The sequence below is a fragment of the Triticum dicoccoides genome, chromosome 7A (genome assembly GCF_002162155.2).
Source record: "Triticum dicoccoides isolate Atlit2015 ecotype Zavitan chromosome 7A, WEW_v2.0, whole genome shotgun sequence".
Lineage (NCBI taxonomy): Eukaryota > Viridiplantae > Streptophyta > Magnoliopsida > Poales > Poaceae > Triticum > Triticum dicoccoides.
The window spans coordinates 445,715,008-445,733,052 of NC_041392.1; the positions used below are offsets into that span (position 1 = coordinate 445,715,008).

The following is an 18,045-nucleotide window of genomic DNA, read 5'->3' on the forward strand; positions in this document are numbered from 1 at the left end:
TTTTTTTCTCTTAAAGAGAGATTTTGCTACCCATTCTTGTGACAGTAGGAGCAGTCTCTATTGTGTTTCTCACTAATTGCGTCAATTTGTTTCTTTATTGCATCGTATTGTTAGCTTTGTTCTGACAGTAGGAGTACGCATTAATTTGATTCTTATAATGCTGGTCTTGTTAGGTTTCAAAGTTGTCTGCTTATACGTTTTTCACAACAAATACTCGTGGAGCTGATATATGGTAGTAATCTTTGTGTTCATAATATTGTAGCCTGCCGCATGGATTGAGCTCGAGCCTGACTCCAGCGAGCTTTCTTTAGTTGGTTGTGCTATAGCTTTGGATTTGGTTTCAGATTTTCAACTTGACATATGTATGTAGCCCTCCCCATTTCCTTATTCTCTGATACTTTGGGTCATTTAGAACTTCTGATAGGTTAATTTATTTGCAGTACAATGTCGATAATGCTCTATGACTAGCAGAAAAACTCTTTTAATGTGCATAGTGCACCTTCTCTTTGAATCTAATATATCTTTTACTTTCTTGCATAGTTTTGCCGCCAACCCTGTTAACGCCGTCGCCATCCTCCGTAACACCCATACAACAACACGCACAATAACCTAAGTCCCCGCCTTATCCGCCAGGTATATGTGCATTCCCCCCTCTCTCTATTTATCTTTCACTAAGGTATATGTGCACCCAACGTCCAACAACCTGCACTGTGTCTGAAATAGAAGCTAACAAAAAAGATTAAGCTATCTGTAAGGTTTTGAAATATCTGCCAAAAGAACTCCAAGATCTAATTCAAACACCATTCTTTATTGAGTTAACTATAAGTTCAAGAAAAAAACCTTCTACGCCCAGATTTTCTAAAACAGAGGATGTATTTCTAAAGGAAGGTGAAGATTTTCAACAAGATAAAAAAAGAGTTTTCCTTTTTATTTTAATTTGCATACAGAACAGTGCACAATATGTTTACCACTACATGTATTGCGTGAAGGAAACTAGGTTATTCTAATAAGGGTGGCCATGCTATTTAACTCTTGAACAATTTCATTTGTTGTCCACTATAGAAATAAATACTTTACCGATTTAGTCACATTTGCAGAGCTTATGTTGATACAGTTAACAAATTTTGATAGATAGGTTGATTGCCAAAACAGGACTTAACTAGGCATATACATCAATGATGTTCATTACGGAGTTGTTGTATATCTTGACCAGTGTGTCGTTATTGGAAGAAAACTTCCTAGGTGACGTTCACAAGATAAATGGTTTTAATGCTACACAACACGCCCCTCCCTGCACGTTGAATTGCCAAGTTGAGCAAACTCTGTTTTTTTTGCTTGTTACTGCATATTGCTTGTTACGACCACTGTACAAAATTGCATCTAAAAATAAGAATGAGACCTACTTTTCCATTTTTCAGAGATGAGAGATCCACTTTCGTTTGGAAACGAGAAGAGAGGACAGAGATAATCAAAACAAAGGAATGTAACCCTCGACTTATTACATTTTTTTTCAAGAACTAACACTGTTGCTGGAACGCACAAAACCTGTACCTTTTTAGTAGAACATCCATTATTATTCTCAGCATCTCACCTGCAGCAGTACATACAAATAAATTCCTAGCAGCAGGCAAAAAATTATATGAAGCCCCTTAAAATCTGACAAAATGGGTTCCTGATGTGGTTCAGGAAACCTGCTCTCTGCTCTCTCCATATGAAGATTATCCCTATCCTAGCAAGCTGAGATGTGAGTTGGAGACATCCAGATTATCGAAGTTAATGTTGATGTGGCGTTCTGAGGTGCTAATGCTCGTGTGACCACGGGAGTAATTGCAAGATATACTGGAGGTAAGTTCATGCTAGCCGCTGCTTAGAGGTATGAGTATTCTACTCTCTGTGTTTGCTGAAATACTTGCTCTCGAAGATGGGGTACAGCTTGCAAAGGGGGAAAAATGGCCCGATGTTGCCTTCAAATCTGATTGTCAAGCACGGGTAGAGATGTGGAACTCAAGAAAACAAAACAGATAAGAGATTATGGGCCTCCTGTGTGAAATTGAGGAGCTGGGCCCAGATTTTTGTTCAGTACTGTCTTTTATTTGCAGAGAGGCTAATTTCTATGCACCACTCTCTGCAAAGCTACCCTTGCAAGTTACTGACCTGAGGCTGTGCGTAATGCCGCTCCGGACGATCTTGCCTTTTTTTTTCAAACTGAGTAATCTTGAGCGATATAGGTGAGCTCCTTTGACTGTAAAAAAAAGGAACTCCCTAAAATCTGTTGGTGTTAAGATTTTACTTCAGAACACTGGTTCAATGCCATTGATATTTTTATCTAGGATATATCTTTTTCATTTTAGTAGTCATCAAGCTGAGTTCTGAGTATTCGCAACATGTAATCAAGTCCTGGAAATTTCATGCCATTTCCAGATTTATATAAACATTTGGTTAGTAATCTCATATCGATGGATCAAACTTTTATCTCTTGAACTTTTCTCATATTTTAGTTATCAATTGCTTACACCATGATATTAATATCTTTTTCTAAGATTAGGTATCAATTGCTCACACCATGATATTAAGACCAAAAGATTACATCTCCATGTACTAAACACAGTGCAAGGCTACTCTCCAATCGCAACTAGATTTTTTTATCTTTTACAACTTATTAAGCACTGGGTATTAAACAATATATTATTGTCTCCATGCAACAACATCATCAGATGTAGTCTCTCTTCTAAGAAACAACTTCAGTGAACTCAAGACATTGTGCATCCATTTAATTCATATATTTTAAAACTCCTTTTATTTTATTTTATACTTATGTGATTTCAGTTTCCAACGATTAAGACGTGCGTTGCACGTGCAAACTTACTAGTGAGAAAAGAGAACGACAATGTGCAAGCTCATTGACTACTCGCGTCGCGTGAATTGGGTTCGAATTAGTAAGCGGCGTGTTGGATGATTAAACTTTTGCTTTGTGGTACGAGAAAGATTACCGGGTGAAGCGACAACAACACTTTAGCATCATTCCCTCTTCTTGGAGGGGTCGTCACCAGACCTTCGATCGCTCTCAGCTAGTCATCGTGGGTGTGGTTTGTGGACAACCATGAATTGCTTTTGGTGTGGCTTACGGTGATGGTCATGCTGAGAGTCCTATTTTTTTTCTTGGCGGTCCATTTTCCTCAGTTGCCATTTGAGCTATAGTGTGAGTGTCCTGTCGTTTGATAAGTCGATTCTATTTGGACCAAGGCAAGCGGGTGGGGAGCAGTGGCGGAGCCAAAAATTTCTTCATTTGTGCAATTTTATAGCAATATTATTGGATTATGGATGAGCTTAGGCCCATATAAGACACTAGTACCTGGTTAATCTTAAGGCCTATGTATAAGATGGCAGGTGATGGGAAGTTTAGTCCCACCTTGCTAGTTGAGGAGAGTTGGGACCCCTTTATAAGGGCTACTCTACCACTTGCTATTGGGAGCTTGGGAAGAGGAGTGGTACACGCGCGCTCCTCCTCCTCCGCCGCCCGCCTCGCCACGCGCGTCGCGGGTATGAGCCGACCCGAAGCTTATTTCTGTGGGCTGACTTGCGTTGTCGGGATTCGTCGACTCCCTTGCCGGGACCCGCGTTGCCAGGATTCGTCGACTCCCTTGCCGGGAGTGGGTCGACTCGGTCGTGGGCCTCGGCAAGGCCCACGACTTTCTCCCTTACGGACTATATAAGAAGGCTCTTGCCAGTGAAGTAACCTAGTGAGTGAACCCCTCTCGCGTGACCTAGCCGTCATCTACTGTTCCTCGCTCTGTGCTGCCTCCGGCGATCCCATCCTGACGACCGCGTGCACGGCTGGTCGGGAGAACGGGTGCCTCCGGAACCCTGTCGTTCGAGATCCTGCCCGGGAGAACGGCAATAAGGTTTTTGGGGAGCGTCTCAGACGCGACTGCTCCCGATCCGTCCCCAACTCCGTTCGCCTCTGCTTCCACTACTTCTTCTGCATCGACACCATGGCCGACGACGCCGCCGCTAAGAAGAAGCCACGGACGACGCCGAGGCTGCTGCTGCAGCCGCCGCGTTGGCCTGGCCAACCAGATGGTATGATCTGTTCATCCCTCGTTTACTCGTACTTATACTAGCCGTATATGTGCTGCTCATAGAAGGTTTGATTCTATGTTCTATACATGCTAGCATGCTTAGGTATCACTATGAGATGCATACCTTTTATGCCATGCTTACTGTTTACTCGTGAATAAATCTAATCGGAAAAGTGCTAATATTTCCAACAAATATGACAACAAATATACAACAAACTAGTAGCAGCATACAAATGGATCAACAATTTTTTAGTATTGCATGGAAGTCCTGAGAAGACCCCTGGCGCCGCCACTGGTGGGGAGTCACCTTGGACAATAAAGGGATGGCATTATGAAAAAGTCATGTCCTTTTTTCGAAGAAGGTGAAGGCCACTTCCTCTAGTATTTACCTACTTCCGCCTAGGCACTAAATTCGCTTGAACTTATGTCAACAAATTCTTGGTGGTTATAGACTTCGGTGTTTTTAGTTGCGGTTCTTTCATTATTTGTTGTCCTTGTTCTTGTCGGCGGTATTTTTGAATTGTTCTTCCCAATATATTGTATCACTTCGGCTGTTTAGGCCTTGCTAATTTAATACCGGGTGCATGTCTTCTTTTGTAGGAGTACAAATTAAGCCCCTTCTTTCTCTCCCTCACTTTCTCACCTACCCGCATGTGAGACCCACCCTGATGGATGACATGTGGCATTCACAAACGTGTCATCCATCAGGGTGGGTCTCACCTGCTATCCCGCTATCCCGTAAGACCTGTTCTTATATAATTTTTACGTCGACGAGTGTGTGTGAGGTTCAGATAGATGGATCTCATTTAGTACTATTTCCATAGCTTTGTGTAGTGTCCATGATAAGCTAGAGAAGAGAAATTCTTACGCGCATGATGATATGGAGCTTCAGGTGGTGTTTGGTTCTCTAGTTCTAGGACTTTTTTTAAATTCCAACTAAAAAGTCTCTAATCCCTAAAAAGTCCTTCCCTGTTTGTTTCCAGAGACTAAAAAGTCCCTAGTCCCTTTCTAGAGGTTATTAAATGACCATGTTGCCCCTAGTATATAGAAAAATAACAATCAAATAACACCACAGGGTGGCGGGCCAATGAGTGCATGGAGGGGTATTGTTGAAAAAGTCCCAAAAAGTCCCAAAAGACTCTCCTTGAGAGTCTTCTTCATTTAGTCTCAAATGCCTAGTTTAGTCCCTAAAAAATCCCTCCCGTTTGATAAAAAAGTCTTTAAGAGGGACTTTTTCTAGTCCCTACACAAAAAAGTCTCTGCAAACAAACACCCCCTCAATACCTTACACTTATTTACAGAAAAACAAGCGTAGAACCATGCAATCAGAATAATTCAGACGCTGCATTTTATCTGCGAAATGCTTCGCGTTTGAAACTGAAACAAATACAATGACATAGTTTGGTTTGAATTAATCATCCCGTGTACAGCCTCAGCTTGGAGCGTATTGTCTCTCGGCATATCGGGCATCTGTCGAGGTTCTCCCCACACTCCCTGCAACACTGTCGTTCGCACACAAAACAATAAAAAATGTGTAAAAATACGTACATTTCCATGTTTGATAGAAAGAAAATGCATCTCAACATTTGCTTAGATAAATGAATTCCAATGTCTTACCATGTGGCCGCAGCCAAACGCTAGATCTTTGGCATTGGTCAAGCAGATTGGGCACACCTGCATGGACATTGATTTATCAGTCAGTTTGTTCAAGAAGGTGGCGCGAATGATCGATCCTCCATGCATGATCATCACAAGACAAACAAGACTTGGTAATTCCGGGCAGTTGGCTGAACCTGATCCTCTCTTGGCTCCGCCGCGGCGGCGTTCGCGCTGCTAGCTTCCCGCCTCAACGACGACGACGCCGGCAGCGGGGGCGGGGCCGGGACGACCCTCTTGGCCTTCCCCGTGGACCGGCCTAGGATGCCGAGCTCCATGGTGGCCTTGTACTGGATGGGCACCTCCATGAGCGCCGCCAGCGCGAACGCCGACTCCTTCTGCTGCAGCGTCGCGTTCCTCGACATGATGGACGTGAAGTTGACAAACTGCGCACAATTGTTGTTACATAATAACGTGTGAGTAAAGCTGCATTGCAATTCGTCTTGGGAGATTGGATCAACGAAGAGGGCTACAACTCCCTCGGTCTCTGTTTTCGAATTTGAGTGATGACCTGGAAGTTGTCGAAGGCGCGCGCGGGGAGCTTGTCGTCGAACTTCTGCATGTCCTCCCATGGGCCATCCCCGACCCCGACCAGCACGATGGACAAGGGATACGAACTGCAGAGTCAAACTTTATTATCCTCAATTCGTGAACCTGGCAAGCGTGCGCGCCAAACTGTCGATGATCACCTGGCCATGACAATGGAGTCGACGGTTCTTCGCTCCTGCGGGCTTAGATCGCCCTCACTTGTATCAACACTCCTAGTGACCTGGAACGCCGTGATGAGGTTGTTAAGACGAATCAAGCTGCATAGCATAGGCTTTTTGATTCAGGTGAGGGACCTGGCCGTCGGCGACGATGACGAGGACATGGTACTGGCCTCCGGTCCTGTCCACGATGTCGACGGCGGCTTCCACGATCGGTGCGAAGGACGTCGGCCCTGAGCACAGACAATCGCGCATCGTTCATTCACCGGTGCCAACGAAGGAAGAATTTTTTTTTTGAACGAAAGGGGATTGCCCCCCTGCCCCACTTTATAGAATGACCAACGAAGGAAGATTTCCGGAGCTCGGGACGGGTTGATGGGGTTTGGTCGTCGGAGGTCACCTGATAGCCTGAGGTGCGGCACGACGTTCCGGTAGCATGCCAGGACCTCCTCGAAGCCGTGGCACGGCGAGTTGTCGGGGTGGAAGCTGAAGACGTTGTAGTCGTGCGTGGTCGCTGCAAACAAGAAGAGCACAAGTTGTAAATGGAACGGACTCGTCCTTGTCGTCGTTGGGTGCAAGGAGTAAAAACGGGGGCTCACCGTCGCCGAAGCCGAAGCAGGGGATGAGGTTGTCCTCGTCGAAGGGGGCGAGCGTCTTGCCGATGATGCTGATGGCCGCCTCGTAAGGGTTGGGCGCGTCGCCCAGCTTGTGCAGGCTCTGCCCGTTGAACGACCGCTTCCCCGTCCATTCGTTGCTCTTGGTGAAGTCCACCCCGAGGATGAGGTTGGACGACTCGAGGCCCTGATCTCGCAGCGCCGAAGCCACCTGAGAAATCAAAAGTTAACCCAACGAGTCACGCAGGCAGGAAGGAGATGAAGCGAGGAGCAATCGCGTGAGATGAAGATGACCCATCATCATCAATCACCTGGTCGAGGGAGGTGAAGGTGTCCGGTATGTACGAGTACTTCTTGGACAGCATCGCCCTCCGCCGCTGCTCGCCGCCTCCGCCACGGCCGTGTCCCGACGGCTCACCGCTCCTCGACATCGTCATCCTCCTCGCCTCGGCCGCTCTCCGCCGGTGGCCGCCCAACAGCGCGCTCAACACCCCGCCCATTCTTTCTCGGAAGCGATCGCGATCGACGGCAGGGGACGGCCGCTAGAAATACCATGCGAGGAGGACACGGCCTCCTCCTCCTCCTCCTCCTCCTCTCGTTCTTTCTCGGAAGTCGCAGCAAAGATCACACGGAGAAGCAAGGCACGACCATGGAACTGGACCAAGGTTGTTGTATCATGGACGATGATGCGTCAAGCAAGGCAAGGATTTTGCAGCGAAGCTTCTTGAGACCTTCGTCCATCGAATTTCCGCTCTTTATTCCGTGTCACAGAAACGGCCGTGATCTTTAAGGAACTTGTCGCTAAATGTTCGGTTTCTTTCCGGTAATTCGCTGCTATGCTTTGCGAGTGAGTGAGTGCTAAAGTAGCGGATTCCTGCGTGTCAGCGTGTTTCTTTCTGCGATGTCTAGTCAGGAAGGAAGACAACCTGGTAGACGGCGCGAATCTTTGTGGTCCGAAAATAGTGCAGACAAGCTCATCGTCATTCTAAGGATGGGTTTATATCATGTCCGTTATGTGTCGCTGAAGCGCTAGTCGGATTTTCTTGCTTTCTTTCTTGCAACCTCAAGGAAAATGAAAATCTATTATAGTCAGGGCATCTCCAACATGAACTCTCAAACTACTCGCAACCGACCGGGCGCGCGGTCCGTACGTATTTTGCCATGCAATGTGGTCCTGTATCGGTCCACTTAGCGGTCCGGACGTCCATTTTCTCGTAAATCAAAAGCAAGCCAGGGGTCTGGACCGTTGCCACGCAAGCGTCCGACGCTCCCTTGCCTGCCTTTTCTCCCCCGAAGCCAGCTGCCCGCAATCATACCGCTCTAGAGCAAGTGCTCCGCGTTGACGCCGGCGGACATGACCTCTCACTGGCACCGGTACTGAAGCGGCTCCCCGGCCGAGGGTGTCAGCCCGCGCCACGTCTATGTTGAATGCGCTTGTTCAAAACTCATCGTCATTATAGTTAGGGCATTGACGCACCCGAACGCTTGGCCTCACCAGCATCCACTATTTAAAGGTGATCACACCCGGCGCACACCACACCACAACCCATCCGATCCACATCGTTATCCCGTGCACCACATCCGCCATGACAGCGATCGGAAACGCGTTGTGGGAGAGTCTCTCGATGGAGCAGAAGCACAAGGTAGCCGCCCTTGCGGCTGCTTGGCAGAGCCGCCATGCCAACCGGATAAAGGTCGACATGCCGGCCAGCTCTCCGAGGGTCTCCGACAACGACCCCAAGATGGAGACGGGCTCCTACGACGACTCCGTGCCGCAACCCGCGTCGGTGCATGCCAGCTTGGCGATGGAGCAGGCGCAGACACACTTCAATTCCGCCAGGATGGAGGAGCAGCCGGCGCAGGTGCTGATGTCGATGTTCCGGCAGGCGTAGGGGGGGAGGGGGAGAGGGTAGCGGTACAACTTGTTCCTTATCGAGCAGCACCGGCTGATAGAGGGCCAAATCTACAACGAACGGGGAAGTCGTGGTGGCCATGGCCGCGACAAACCCTAATTTCATCTCCGAGAAGCAGGCGCTCTACGAGGCCGCCCACACTCACACCGCCACTTGCAACATAGAGGCGGCGTACCCGGACGAGGAGTTGGAGTTGGCGCAGCAGGCGATCACGGCCGAGAACGCCGCCAGCTGCGTGTCCTACCCACCGCCAAACAACGATTGGCCGCACTTGTGGGATGATGAGCATGCCATCCCATCCACGTCCATCGTGGACCTCACATCCATCGGCAATGGATAGGTCGCGGGCTCCAACAAGGAGGAGTAGAGCATGGGAGGCGGCCGGGCCTCGAGTCCCAAATAGGCCGATCCATCTTCCATGTTCTACTCTTCCTTACTAGCGAACCTTCACTTTGCGGGTCTTATCGCCGCCGCTCATGTAGACGGCGAGATGGACCCGGCGAAAGGGAAAAACAAGGACATAGGGCACGGGCACCGTCATAGGCTAGGTTTATGTCTGGTAATTTTTATTGAAAAATATCAAAAATGTAATGAATGTTCACTGGTTTTAAATAAAACTAGATGACCTGGTTGCGCCAATGGCGCAAGGAGCGAGTTAGAAGGAATGTTATTAGTACTGAGTAAATAGGAGATGTAGATGGCAAGATGATGCAATGTGAATTGTATTACAAATAGTGGATATTCATATATAGAGCAATATAAATGGATTTCTTATCTCATAGAAGCAGAAAGCTTGAGTAGACTCGGTCAGCATAGATATATCACATGGATACAACATAGCATCATGCATTCCAAATTTATATATGACCAGAGAGTAGTGCCAAAAGCAAACGGGTTCTTAGGGTGAAGCTATACACACAAAGCTTCATAGGCTATTTAGGTAGCTTAGTAGAGTAAACATGATGACCAGAGAGTAGTGCCAAAAGTAAACATGTTCTTTAGGTGAACCTATACACAAAACTTCACAGGCTAATTAGTTAGCACAGTGTCGCTGGTCATTTAAATAAAGTTGTTATAGCCGGTAAGCATCTTCCAAAGGTACATAGGCATGGAAGTAGACACTATTTAAAAGGGATGAACCAACGTGTTTCGAATCAGCTGCATAGGGTCATTAGTCAATCAACTGCATCCTGCAGATGAGCAAGTTCATTCTGCACATCAACATCAGCCTTGTGGGGTCATTGCCGTTTGTAGAACTGGTTGAGTATACACCATCTTTAGCTATGTGATGAATCCCAGCAAAAGTGTTTTTAACTTGATACATATTGTCTGCAAAGCCTTTGCTAAGCTCTCTGATCTTCCAATTCTGCTCTTTGATCTACTTTTCTTTGTCTATTAACAAACCAATTAGATGCAATTCTCTTTCCTTTGTTTGTTTCAGTTCGTTGTAACTATAGTCCTTGAGCACCTTGGCACACACAGCCTCCATGTATCTGATAACTCGAGCCGCTGCAACATCCGTTGCAACTTCTATGGAATTAGATGAATATCCGGATAGTGCCATTGCTTCAGCATCATGTCGCTCATGCCGCGTGCTGGGACGGAGCTTGATTGTTACTGCAAACCTCTGTCCAACTTTGCAGTAGTAAAAATAGTGGTTGCGCGAGCTGCAGCTTAATGAAAATGACCTCAAGCATGAACTTGTCTGTGATGTCAACCTCCTCCATGATAGGTTCTGTTCACACATAAAAACAAAATCAAACCAGATACTGGAACCATTATATGTGCAAGCAATAATGACCTAAAGGTAGATACTTACATGGCATATTTATACATAATAAAGCATATGTAGTAGATCTACGAACATGCAAATACGTACTCAGATAGCATCTTCATATACAATGGTTTATATTTCGAGTTCATGCTAGGTTCATGGCTTTATATGAGATAACCTGGAAACAGAGGCAAAAAACATAGAGATAAAGCTGGCAACTAATCAATATAATCATCTTCCAAGGAAAGGCAAGAAAATAGTGTGCAACAGCAAAGCTTTTTTTTCGAAGAAAGCAACGCTTTAGTTATTTCTTCAGTAAGAAACCAAATTCAGAAATCACAGTTCAAACAGAGAATAAAAGCTCCCCTATAGAGCATATAGGCAAAGAGTTAAGAACAAGCAGATCTAAAAACCAATGCCAATGTAATACTGGTATCATAAGCAATAGCTTCAGATTGTAAAATTCATCAGCAATGCAGCCACATAATTTTCACTCTTCTGTCTGTTTTCCTATCACTCAACTCTCTATTTCTAAACCGCACCAAAACAGGGAAAGCCACAGGCATCTAGGCGGAGATGAACTCAGACGTATGTACATTGGAAGCACGCATATGAAAGCTAGAAGGGGAAACCACAAATGTAAAGAGTGTGTATAACAACCACACTACACAGACGATAGGTCAACTATGCTTCTAATCACTATAACAGAATTAGCAACTACTAATGTATTGGGCAAGTTGAAGCCTAGGCAGGGAAAAATAGATTGGAAAATTGATTTGGTAAACATATAGACTGATATCACCCGAAAAGAATCTCATGAGTCACACCAAGATAAATGTAATAAGAGTGAAAGAGGGGCATTTACATGAACAAAACATAAATGAGAGGTAGGCCTAGCTCCTGGCTAATGCTGATGCTCTTATGGTTAAAACCAAAAGCGAAGTACCATGGAAGTGCAACTTCGAAGATGTGTAAATCTTATCTTCAGAAACAAATAGTAGTGAATTTTCAAAGACCTAAACACTACAACAATGACAAAAAAGTAAAAATAATCAAATTTATTTTGAAGTAACAATGATTGTTTAAAAGGCTGGACTAAATTAGAATTGATAAAAAATGAATTCAGACCTCCTCAGGCTCAACGATCGATCTCATCACCCAGAGTTCAACATCACTTTAAATGCAGAGTAAATTCAAATCTAAAATGGTTTCATTATTCCACTGACTCCAGCTACAAACAATGACCAGCTCAGAAGCAAGGAATAAGCCAATGAAGTAAACTGCTCCCTAAATGAAAGATGTCATAAAGCAAGGGCACACACTCGGGAAAGATAGTGGTAATAGGAGAGCAGAAGGGCAAATGAAAGATAAAATAGGTATCGCTATGAATCAAACAACCAACATAGGGAAAAAATCCTAAGGATTCAAATCCTCCTCCATTCCTATGAAAATCCTTTCAATCAAAGGAGCCCTAAGGAGTACATGTAGATAGTGGAAGAAAATAACAACTACCTAGGAGATAGCGCACTGGCTATAGCGCAAAGGAACACCACTGGCCTAGAAGAAATCGTTTCCTGTAAACAAGCATCGTTAGGAAGGTAGAACCAAAGATATATGGACGCGTAGAAAAAAAGGAACCGCTGATGCGTACCTCTCAGACTACGACACCTCTCAAAGCAGATTCCTCTTAACATTCCCAGCTTTCGCAACAAATCCTTCAAGAAGAAACCAGGCACAACACTGCATGCCGGACACAAGGGTCAGTTCTGATGCAATGCATAAATTGTTGGCAATCAACCTATGGTCCGATGTAGAAGACAAACCTATGTAAGAATCTTGGACCACCACAAGGCCTCTACCTACAACCAACGGCAAGCAACAACCTACAAAAAAAAGTATAGCCTGCACATCAGCCCATGGTCAAAGAATCACTGTTGTTGGACAGCGAGAATACAAGGAGAAAACGGTTCAGTGAAGAAAGGGGAAAATTCATGGTCTATGAAGAACGAACTACAATCACAAAGGATCAACGGATCAGACATGCACCTCAACCAGCTTCAAAGCCAGCAACAGTCATTGCTTCCATGCATTATGAATCTTCGCATACTCAGCTTCGGCTGTTCGAACACACTGCAGGGTGGAACAGGAGGCTCGACAGCCGGCGGCGTGACCTATGCGTGGCTAGGCGGACCTTGCGCGTGGAGTCACGGTCGAGCAGGAGCAGTGATGGGTTCCAACTTGTGAGGATTTATGTGTCATACATATATAGTCAGTACGCATAGTACAATAATAGGATTGTTCCTCAAGGCACAGAAACCATCGACCGAAGTATATAAACACCTGGTGTAACCCTCCAAATTAAGTAGATGTGATGCACGGCGTAGAGAGGGTGAGCTCCATGTTTACTTCAGCAAGGCACATGCTGTAGGCGTCCCATGATGCACAGTCGTCATCGCCATGTTTAATCCTCGCGTACTTGGTTTGGCACTGCCCTTTGCCGATGCTCGCCGTGTTGATCATGTGACGAGGCTAGGAAAGCCTGCAGTAGCACATGATGGTTGTAGTGATTGCTGCCCGTGCACCTCCTCAATAACCCCAGTGGGCCTCGACCTCCTCGCCCGTCCTCCCGGCGATGAGGGACCAGCTGGATACATATATTCGTCATTCGTCATTTGTCAGCAGCAGAACATAAAGTTCAGATCATTTCTTCAGCTCCATTCAAAATCTAAGCGTACCTGAACATGAGTCGTCTTCTATTTCTTGAGCCACCTACAGAGATTAGAACATTTGTATATTCCATTAGAAATCAAAACATCAACCTTTGCTAGCTTAACCAAACACACAAGAGTTATATTGCAGAGCAGAAAAATCCTAGTTAACTTTTCCACCACACGAAGTAATCATAGTTATGTAACATGCATCTCAATCCTCATTCTATGGCTCGAGAGGAGAAAAATCATAAAACAGAGGAGGCAGATCAGCCCATGCCTAATGGATATCCATGTTTTAGTAAAGCAGAAGAATGCATGTTTTCCAAAACTATCTCGCACAAATTAGCACAGATCAAGGAAGGTCACCAAGAAAAAAACAGCAATCTAAAAATTAGCAGAGAGGAAGAAGCAACACCGGAATAATGCTTTGAAAAGGTTGATTTGGTGTGAGCACAAACTGTGAGAAAAATCCAATGTGTATGTTTAGTCTGTGTATCAATTTCACAAAAGTGCAGGACCTAAGTTACTGCTGCTCAGCATAGAGTAGAACTACCCTCGGTTGCAGCCTCAGCCCATATAAAATAGTCAGTCTACCAGCAACAGTGGCTACAAACCTCTTATAATCTCGCGTAACTACTTCAGAATCTGAACGTACAGTAGAGTTCCTAACTGAATCAAGGGAAAGAAATGAGATGTTATTATTTTAAATGAGATGACATTTTCTAATCTAACTGAACGTATTGTAAGTACATCAGTTCCTGACATGGCAGTCTCACCAACAACAGTTTTGAAGTTAAAGTGAAATTGCACAAATTTTGTTTAAGCCACCACACCCCTCTTTTCAGCTTAGATGCCCTCAAAAAAATCATAAACATATCACATTAATCAGTCTATATACATGACTTTACTCGATAATTAGAATCACTATGTGTTCCCGACCCATATATGTAAGAAAATCTAAGTGTTGGCCATAGTAACAATAATATATCTGGCAGTACTTAGGTGTCATGAATCACGATAAGGGTATGTCTCTCTTCTCTTGTTCCTATACCTCTATTACCAAAAACTAACAAGCACACGAACTCAGTCGAATTCAGGTTCCTCAGAGAACAATGAGATGCACACTGAATGTCTGCTAATGCTTATGATGGGAACCACCCTTAGCTGAATTGAAAAGGTAAATATGTAGTCACCTGGCTGCTAGAGCATACAGAAGATAAGCATGGACGATGGAGAACTAACACCATGGACGCCTCCTGTACATCAGCAACTGCACCACCACATACAATGACTGCCACTACCATAGAACATCAGTCCGCCACTGAGAAGATGAGCTTGGCCCGCGGATCGCCGAATCGACGGGCACATCAACCCCACCAACGACTGGATGGGAACACACCCATCTACAAGGGAGATGAAAGGAAAAGCAAGAGCACGATTACTAAGTTGGACAGAAAGGAAGAACAAAACACAAATCAAGAAAAGAAAATAGGAGATCATCACCACATATAGGACGCATCCGGCAACGAATTCCCTGCCACTGACAGTGACTTTCATCAGGACCCAAAGGACCTATACAAAATAAGAACAACAGAAATAAAAATAGAAGACCGTAGAGAACTAAAATTAGGAAAATAAGGAAAACTAAAACACGCATACGGTTGTGCTGATGGCCTATCCCTCATTGCACATGGCATGGACATCCTTCACTGAAACTGTGGCTGCCATTGCCTAAATGCCTAACCTCGCACCTCCCTGACACAAGAGATCAAGCCAACCTATATCTGAACATGTAAAAACTAAAAATAAAACAGGAAGGAGATGCAGTGGTGTTGTGCAACAGGGAGGCAGATGGCGCCAGATACTTGCTCCTGCTGCTCCGGCTGGCGTACGACCTCTACCTTCCACTTCTTGCAAGGCCCCTGCAGCCGACAGCTTCATCCATGAGTCAAAGGGAGGAAACGTGAGGGACAAGCAGTTACAGCTTTACTAATCAAAAATCAAAAGAGGGAAGACAGGAACGAAGGAGGAACCTGCGAGCATGAGGGTTGTACGGAGGCATATTTGCTCCACCTCGGTGTGAAAGGCGACGAGCCGGCGGCGCTCCTTCCGGTGACCCTCACCCATCCATCGCCGCACCTCCCTTTTCTCTTTCCTCTTCCTTTCTCCCTCCTCTCCTTCCTTCTCTCTCCTGCAGATCAAATTGAGCGACATTGCCGTCGCCTTTTGCCTGTAGGTTGTCGCCGCCACGGGAGAGAAAAGTGAAGGGGAGGAGGCGGTGCAGTGGAGAGCAGGGGAGGAGGAGGCGATGCAGTGGAGAGCAGGGGAGGAGGAGGCGGCGCAGAGGAGGGAAGGGGAGGAGGCGGCGGCGCAAAGGAGGGCAGGGGAAGAGGGGAGCGGACGGATAGGCTGTTGAGGGATGCGAGGGATTGGTGGCTAGGTTTTCACCGTGCACCCCCACTTCTCTCCCTTCTCTTACCCAGGACGCACACGAGACACACACGAGAAGCTGGGCCCGGGGACATTTGAGGCCCACCTGTCATGCACGAAAAGGCAAAATAAAGGAGTCAATAAGGACCAACGGCCAGGACTTTGACAGCACCGTAAAAAATCCTGTCGCTGTGAAATCGTTCGATCGAAAACGATCGCGCGACGCAAAGGCCTCGGGTGGGCGGGTACTCTAGGAGCCTTTATATGTTAGATTGTCATGTTTGCATGTATTTCGTCCGGTTTGTTGAAATCCGGTTTGAAATGTATGTGGCTACGATTGGATCACCGACTCCCGCATCAATGTCCGTCAACTGGACCCCTATCCGCGGACAGATACGGTGTCCGGTGTCATTGAAGATACCCTAAGTTAGTATCTTGTTTCCCACAAAAATCATTGCTCGGATAAATTTCAAATGGTATTTCAGATTGCTCAGATGAAAGTCTATTGCAGTAAAGTTAGAATCTTGTTTTCTCATCTAGGTCCGACTAGCTCTTAATATCTACTACCACCGTTCTGGTTTACTAGTTCCTTCGTATTTTAACCACGATGTTAACTAATAAAATACAGATTATGTGTAGCAAAAATATATCATTGTAAACTACAATCAAATATGAATCTATATATATTTTCTTTTGCGGGTGTGAATCTATATATCTTTTGATGTCATACATCAACATTTTGCTAATCAGATATGTGATCAAAGATTGATTCAAAATACGACGGGGACTAATAAGATGGAGTTTGTGGATGAGAATTAACTAAGTCTAATCTAGCTCTTACATCATTTGATTTTACTCGGAGATTCATATGGATTTTTTGTTAATAAAATGGTATTGGGCTATACATGTTTCATGAGAATTATATCACTAAACATAGGGAGAGGAGTTATGGAATTTTATGCACGTGCGGATGTGTCCACTCCTTACTTATCATCCCCGCCTCTGAATTTAGGTTGTGGAAGCTATTTTTTTCGAAAAGGGGATCTCTCCGGCCTCTGCATCAGAATGATACATACGGCCATTTTATTAACCAAATAAAAAGGTTCCAACAAGGTTCCGAAGTCTCGAACTGTAGAAAAAAAAGGACAGCAAGCTCACACAGAGCCAAATAGGGCTAGAAACACAAACTAGCCAAGAAAAGACGCCACAACCGGCTGGCTAAAGATAGGTAGGTGAACTAATTGTCTATCCTATTACATGACCGCCATCCAAACCGGTTGAAGATATCCCGAACTACCATCTTCCAGCGGATAGATCTAGTAACCAAATGCTCCCTGGCCCCCATCGGAGTGAGTAGCGACCACGAACAGATCAATGTCGTGGCTCGGAAAATAACCTGTAAAAAATGAATACGTGATGTTCTGTTAAAAACTAAATCATTTCTGCAATTCCAGATAGTCCACATCAAAGCGCAAACTCCAACCCGAATGTGTCTCGCTAAGTCAGGCTCAATCCCATTAAGCCATGTCCCAAATAACGCGTTGACAGAATTTGGTGGAGTAATATTAAAAGCAATATGGACCGTCCGCCAAAGGACTTTGGCCAATGGGCAATCAAGAAAGAGGTGTTTGATCGTCTCATCCCGATCACAGAAACTACACCTAGTAGGTCCTGTCCAATTACGCTTTTATCAAGTTGTCCTTGGTTAAAATAACTTGTTTATGGACAAACCACAAAAGCACTTTTATTTTCAAAGGAACTTTGACATCCCAAACATTTTTGGAGGTAGGAATGGAGTTCGAATTAATAACATCAATGTACATTGATTTAACTATGAATACTCCCGACCTAGTCAGTTTCCAGCGTAATTCATCGGGTTGTTGAGAAAGCTGAACCTCCATCAGTCTCCTAACTAGACGGAGCCATTCTTCGCAATGATTGCCCACTAGCGACCGTCTAAACTGAATATTAAGGGGGATATATTGAAATACCGTTGCAACGAACACCTCACGTCGTTGAACAATACAATACAAAGATGGATATTGAATGGCCAAGGTTGTCTCGCCGAGCCAAGTATTGTAACGCCCCGAGACCGATGTGTCAAGTGTCGTCCAGTTATTCGCTGTTGTTGCCTTGTCATTGCTTGCGTGTCATGCATTGC

The 18,045-nt window shown here is 45.2% G+C and overlaps 1 protein-coding gene and 1 long non-coding RNA gene across 9 annotated transcripts; both read right to left on the reverse strand.

The window, feature by feature from the left end:
* Nucleotides 1–5,410: 5,410 nt before the first annotated feature.
* On the reverse strand, nt 5,411–7,938 carry LOC119330303 (E3 ubiquitin-protein ligase RGLG4-like). Its single transcript, XM_037603410.1, has 9 exons — nt 7,368–7,938; nt 7,042–7,267; nt 6,843–6,956; nt 6,578–6,675; nt 6,425–6,504; nt 6,247–6,352; nt 5,873–6,121; nt 5,697–5,753; nt 5,411–5,581 (listed from the first exon to the last, which is right to left on the reverse strand). The coding sequence occupies exons 1-9, from the start codon at nt 7,554–7,556 to the stop codon at nt 5,495–5,497; spliced, it is 1,206 nt and encodes a 401-aa protein (XP_037459307.1). The 5' UTR covers nt 7,557–7,938; the 3' UTR covers nt 5,411–5,494.
* Nucleotides 7,939–9,782: 1,844 nt separating this feature from the next.
* Nucleotides 9,783–15,889, reverse strand: LOC119330305. 8 transcript variants are annotated; one of them, XR_005160032.1, is made up of 11 exons: nt 15,488–15,889; nt 15,114–15,376; nt 14,958–15,026; nt 14,648–14,857; nt 13,479–13,512; nt 12,790–13,387; nt 12,567–12,626; nt 12,395–12,483; nt 12,256–12,317; nt 10,789–10,921; nt 9,783–10,704 (listed from the first exon to the last, which is right to left on the reverse strand). It is a non-coding gene; the product is annotated as an uncharacterized LOC119330305 (long non-coding RNA). The 8 variants fall into 8 exon arrangements; XR_005160031.1 differs by having other exon boundaries at nt 10,849–10,921; nt 15,488–15,888; XR_005160029.1 differs by lacking the exon at nt 10,789–10,921 and having other exon boundaries at nt 15,114–15,209; nt 15,320–15,376; nt 15,488–15,886.
* Nucleotides 15,890–18,045: the final 2,156 nt, after the last annotated feature.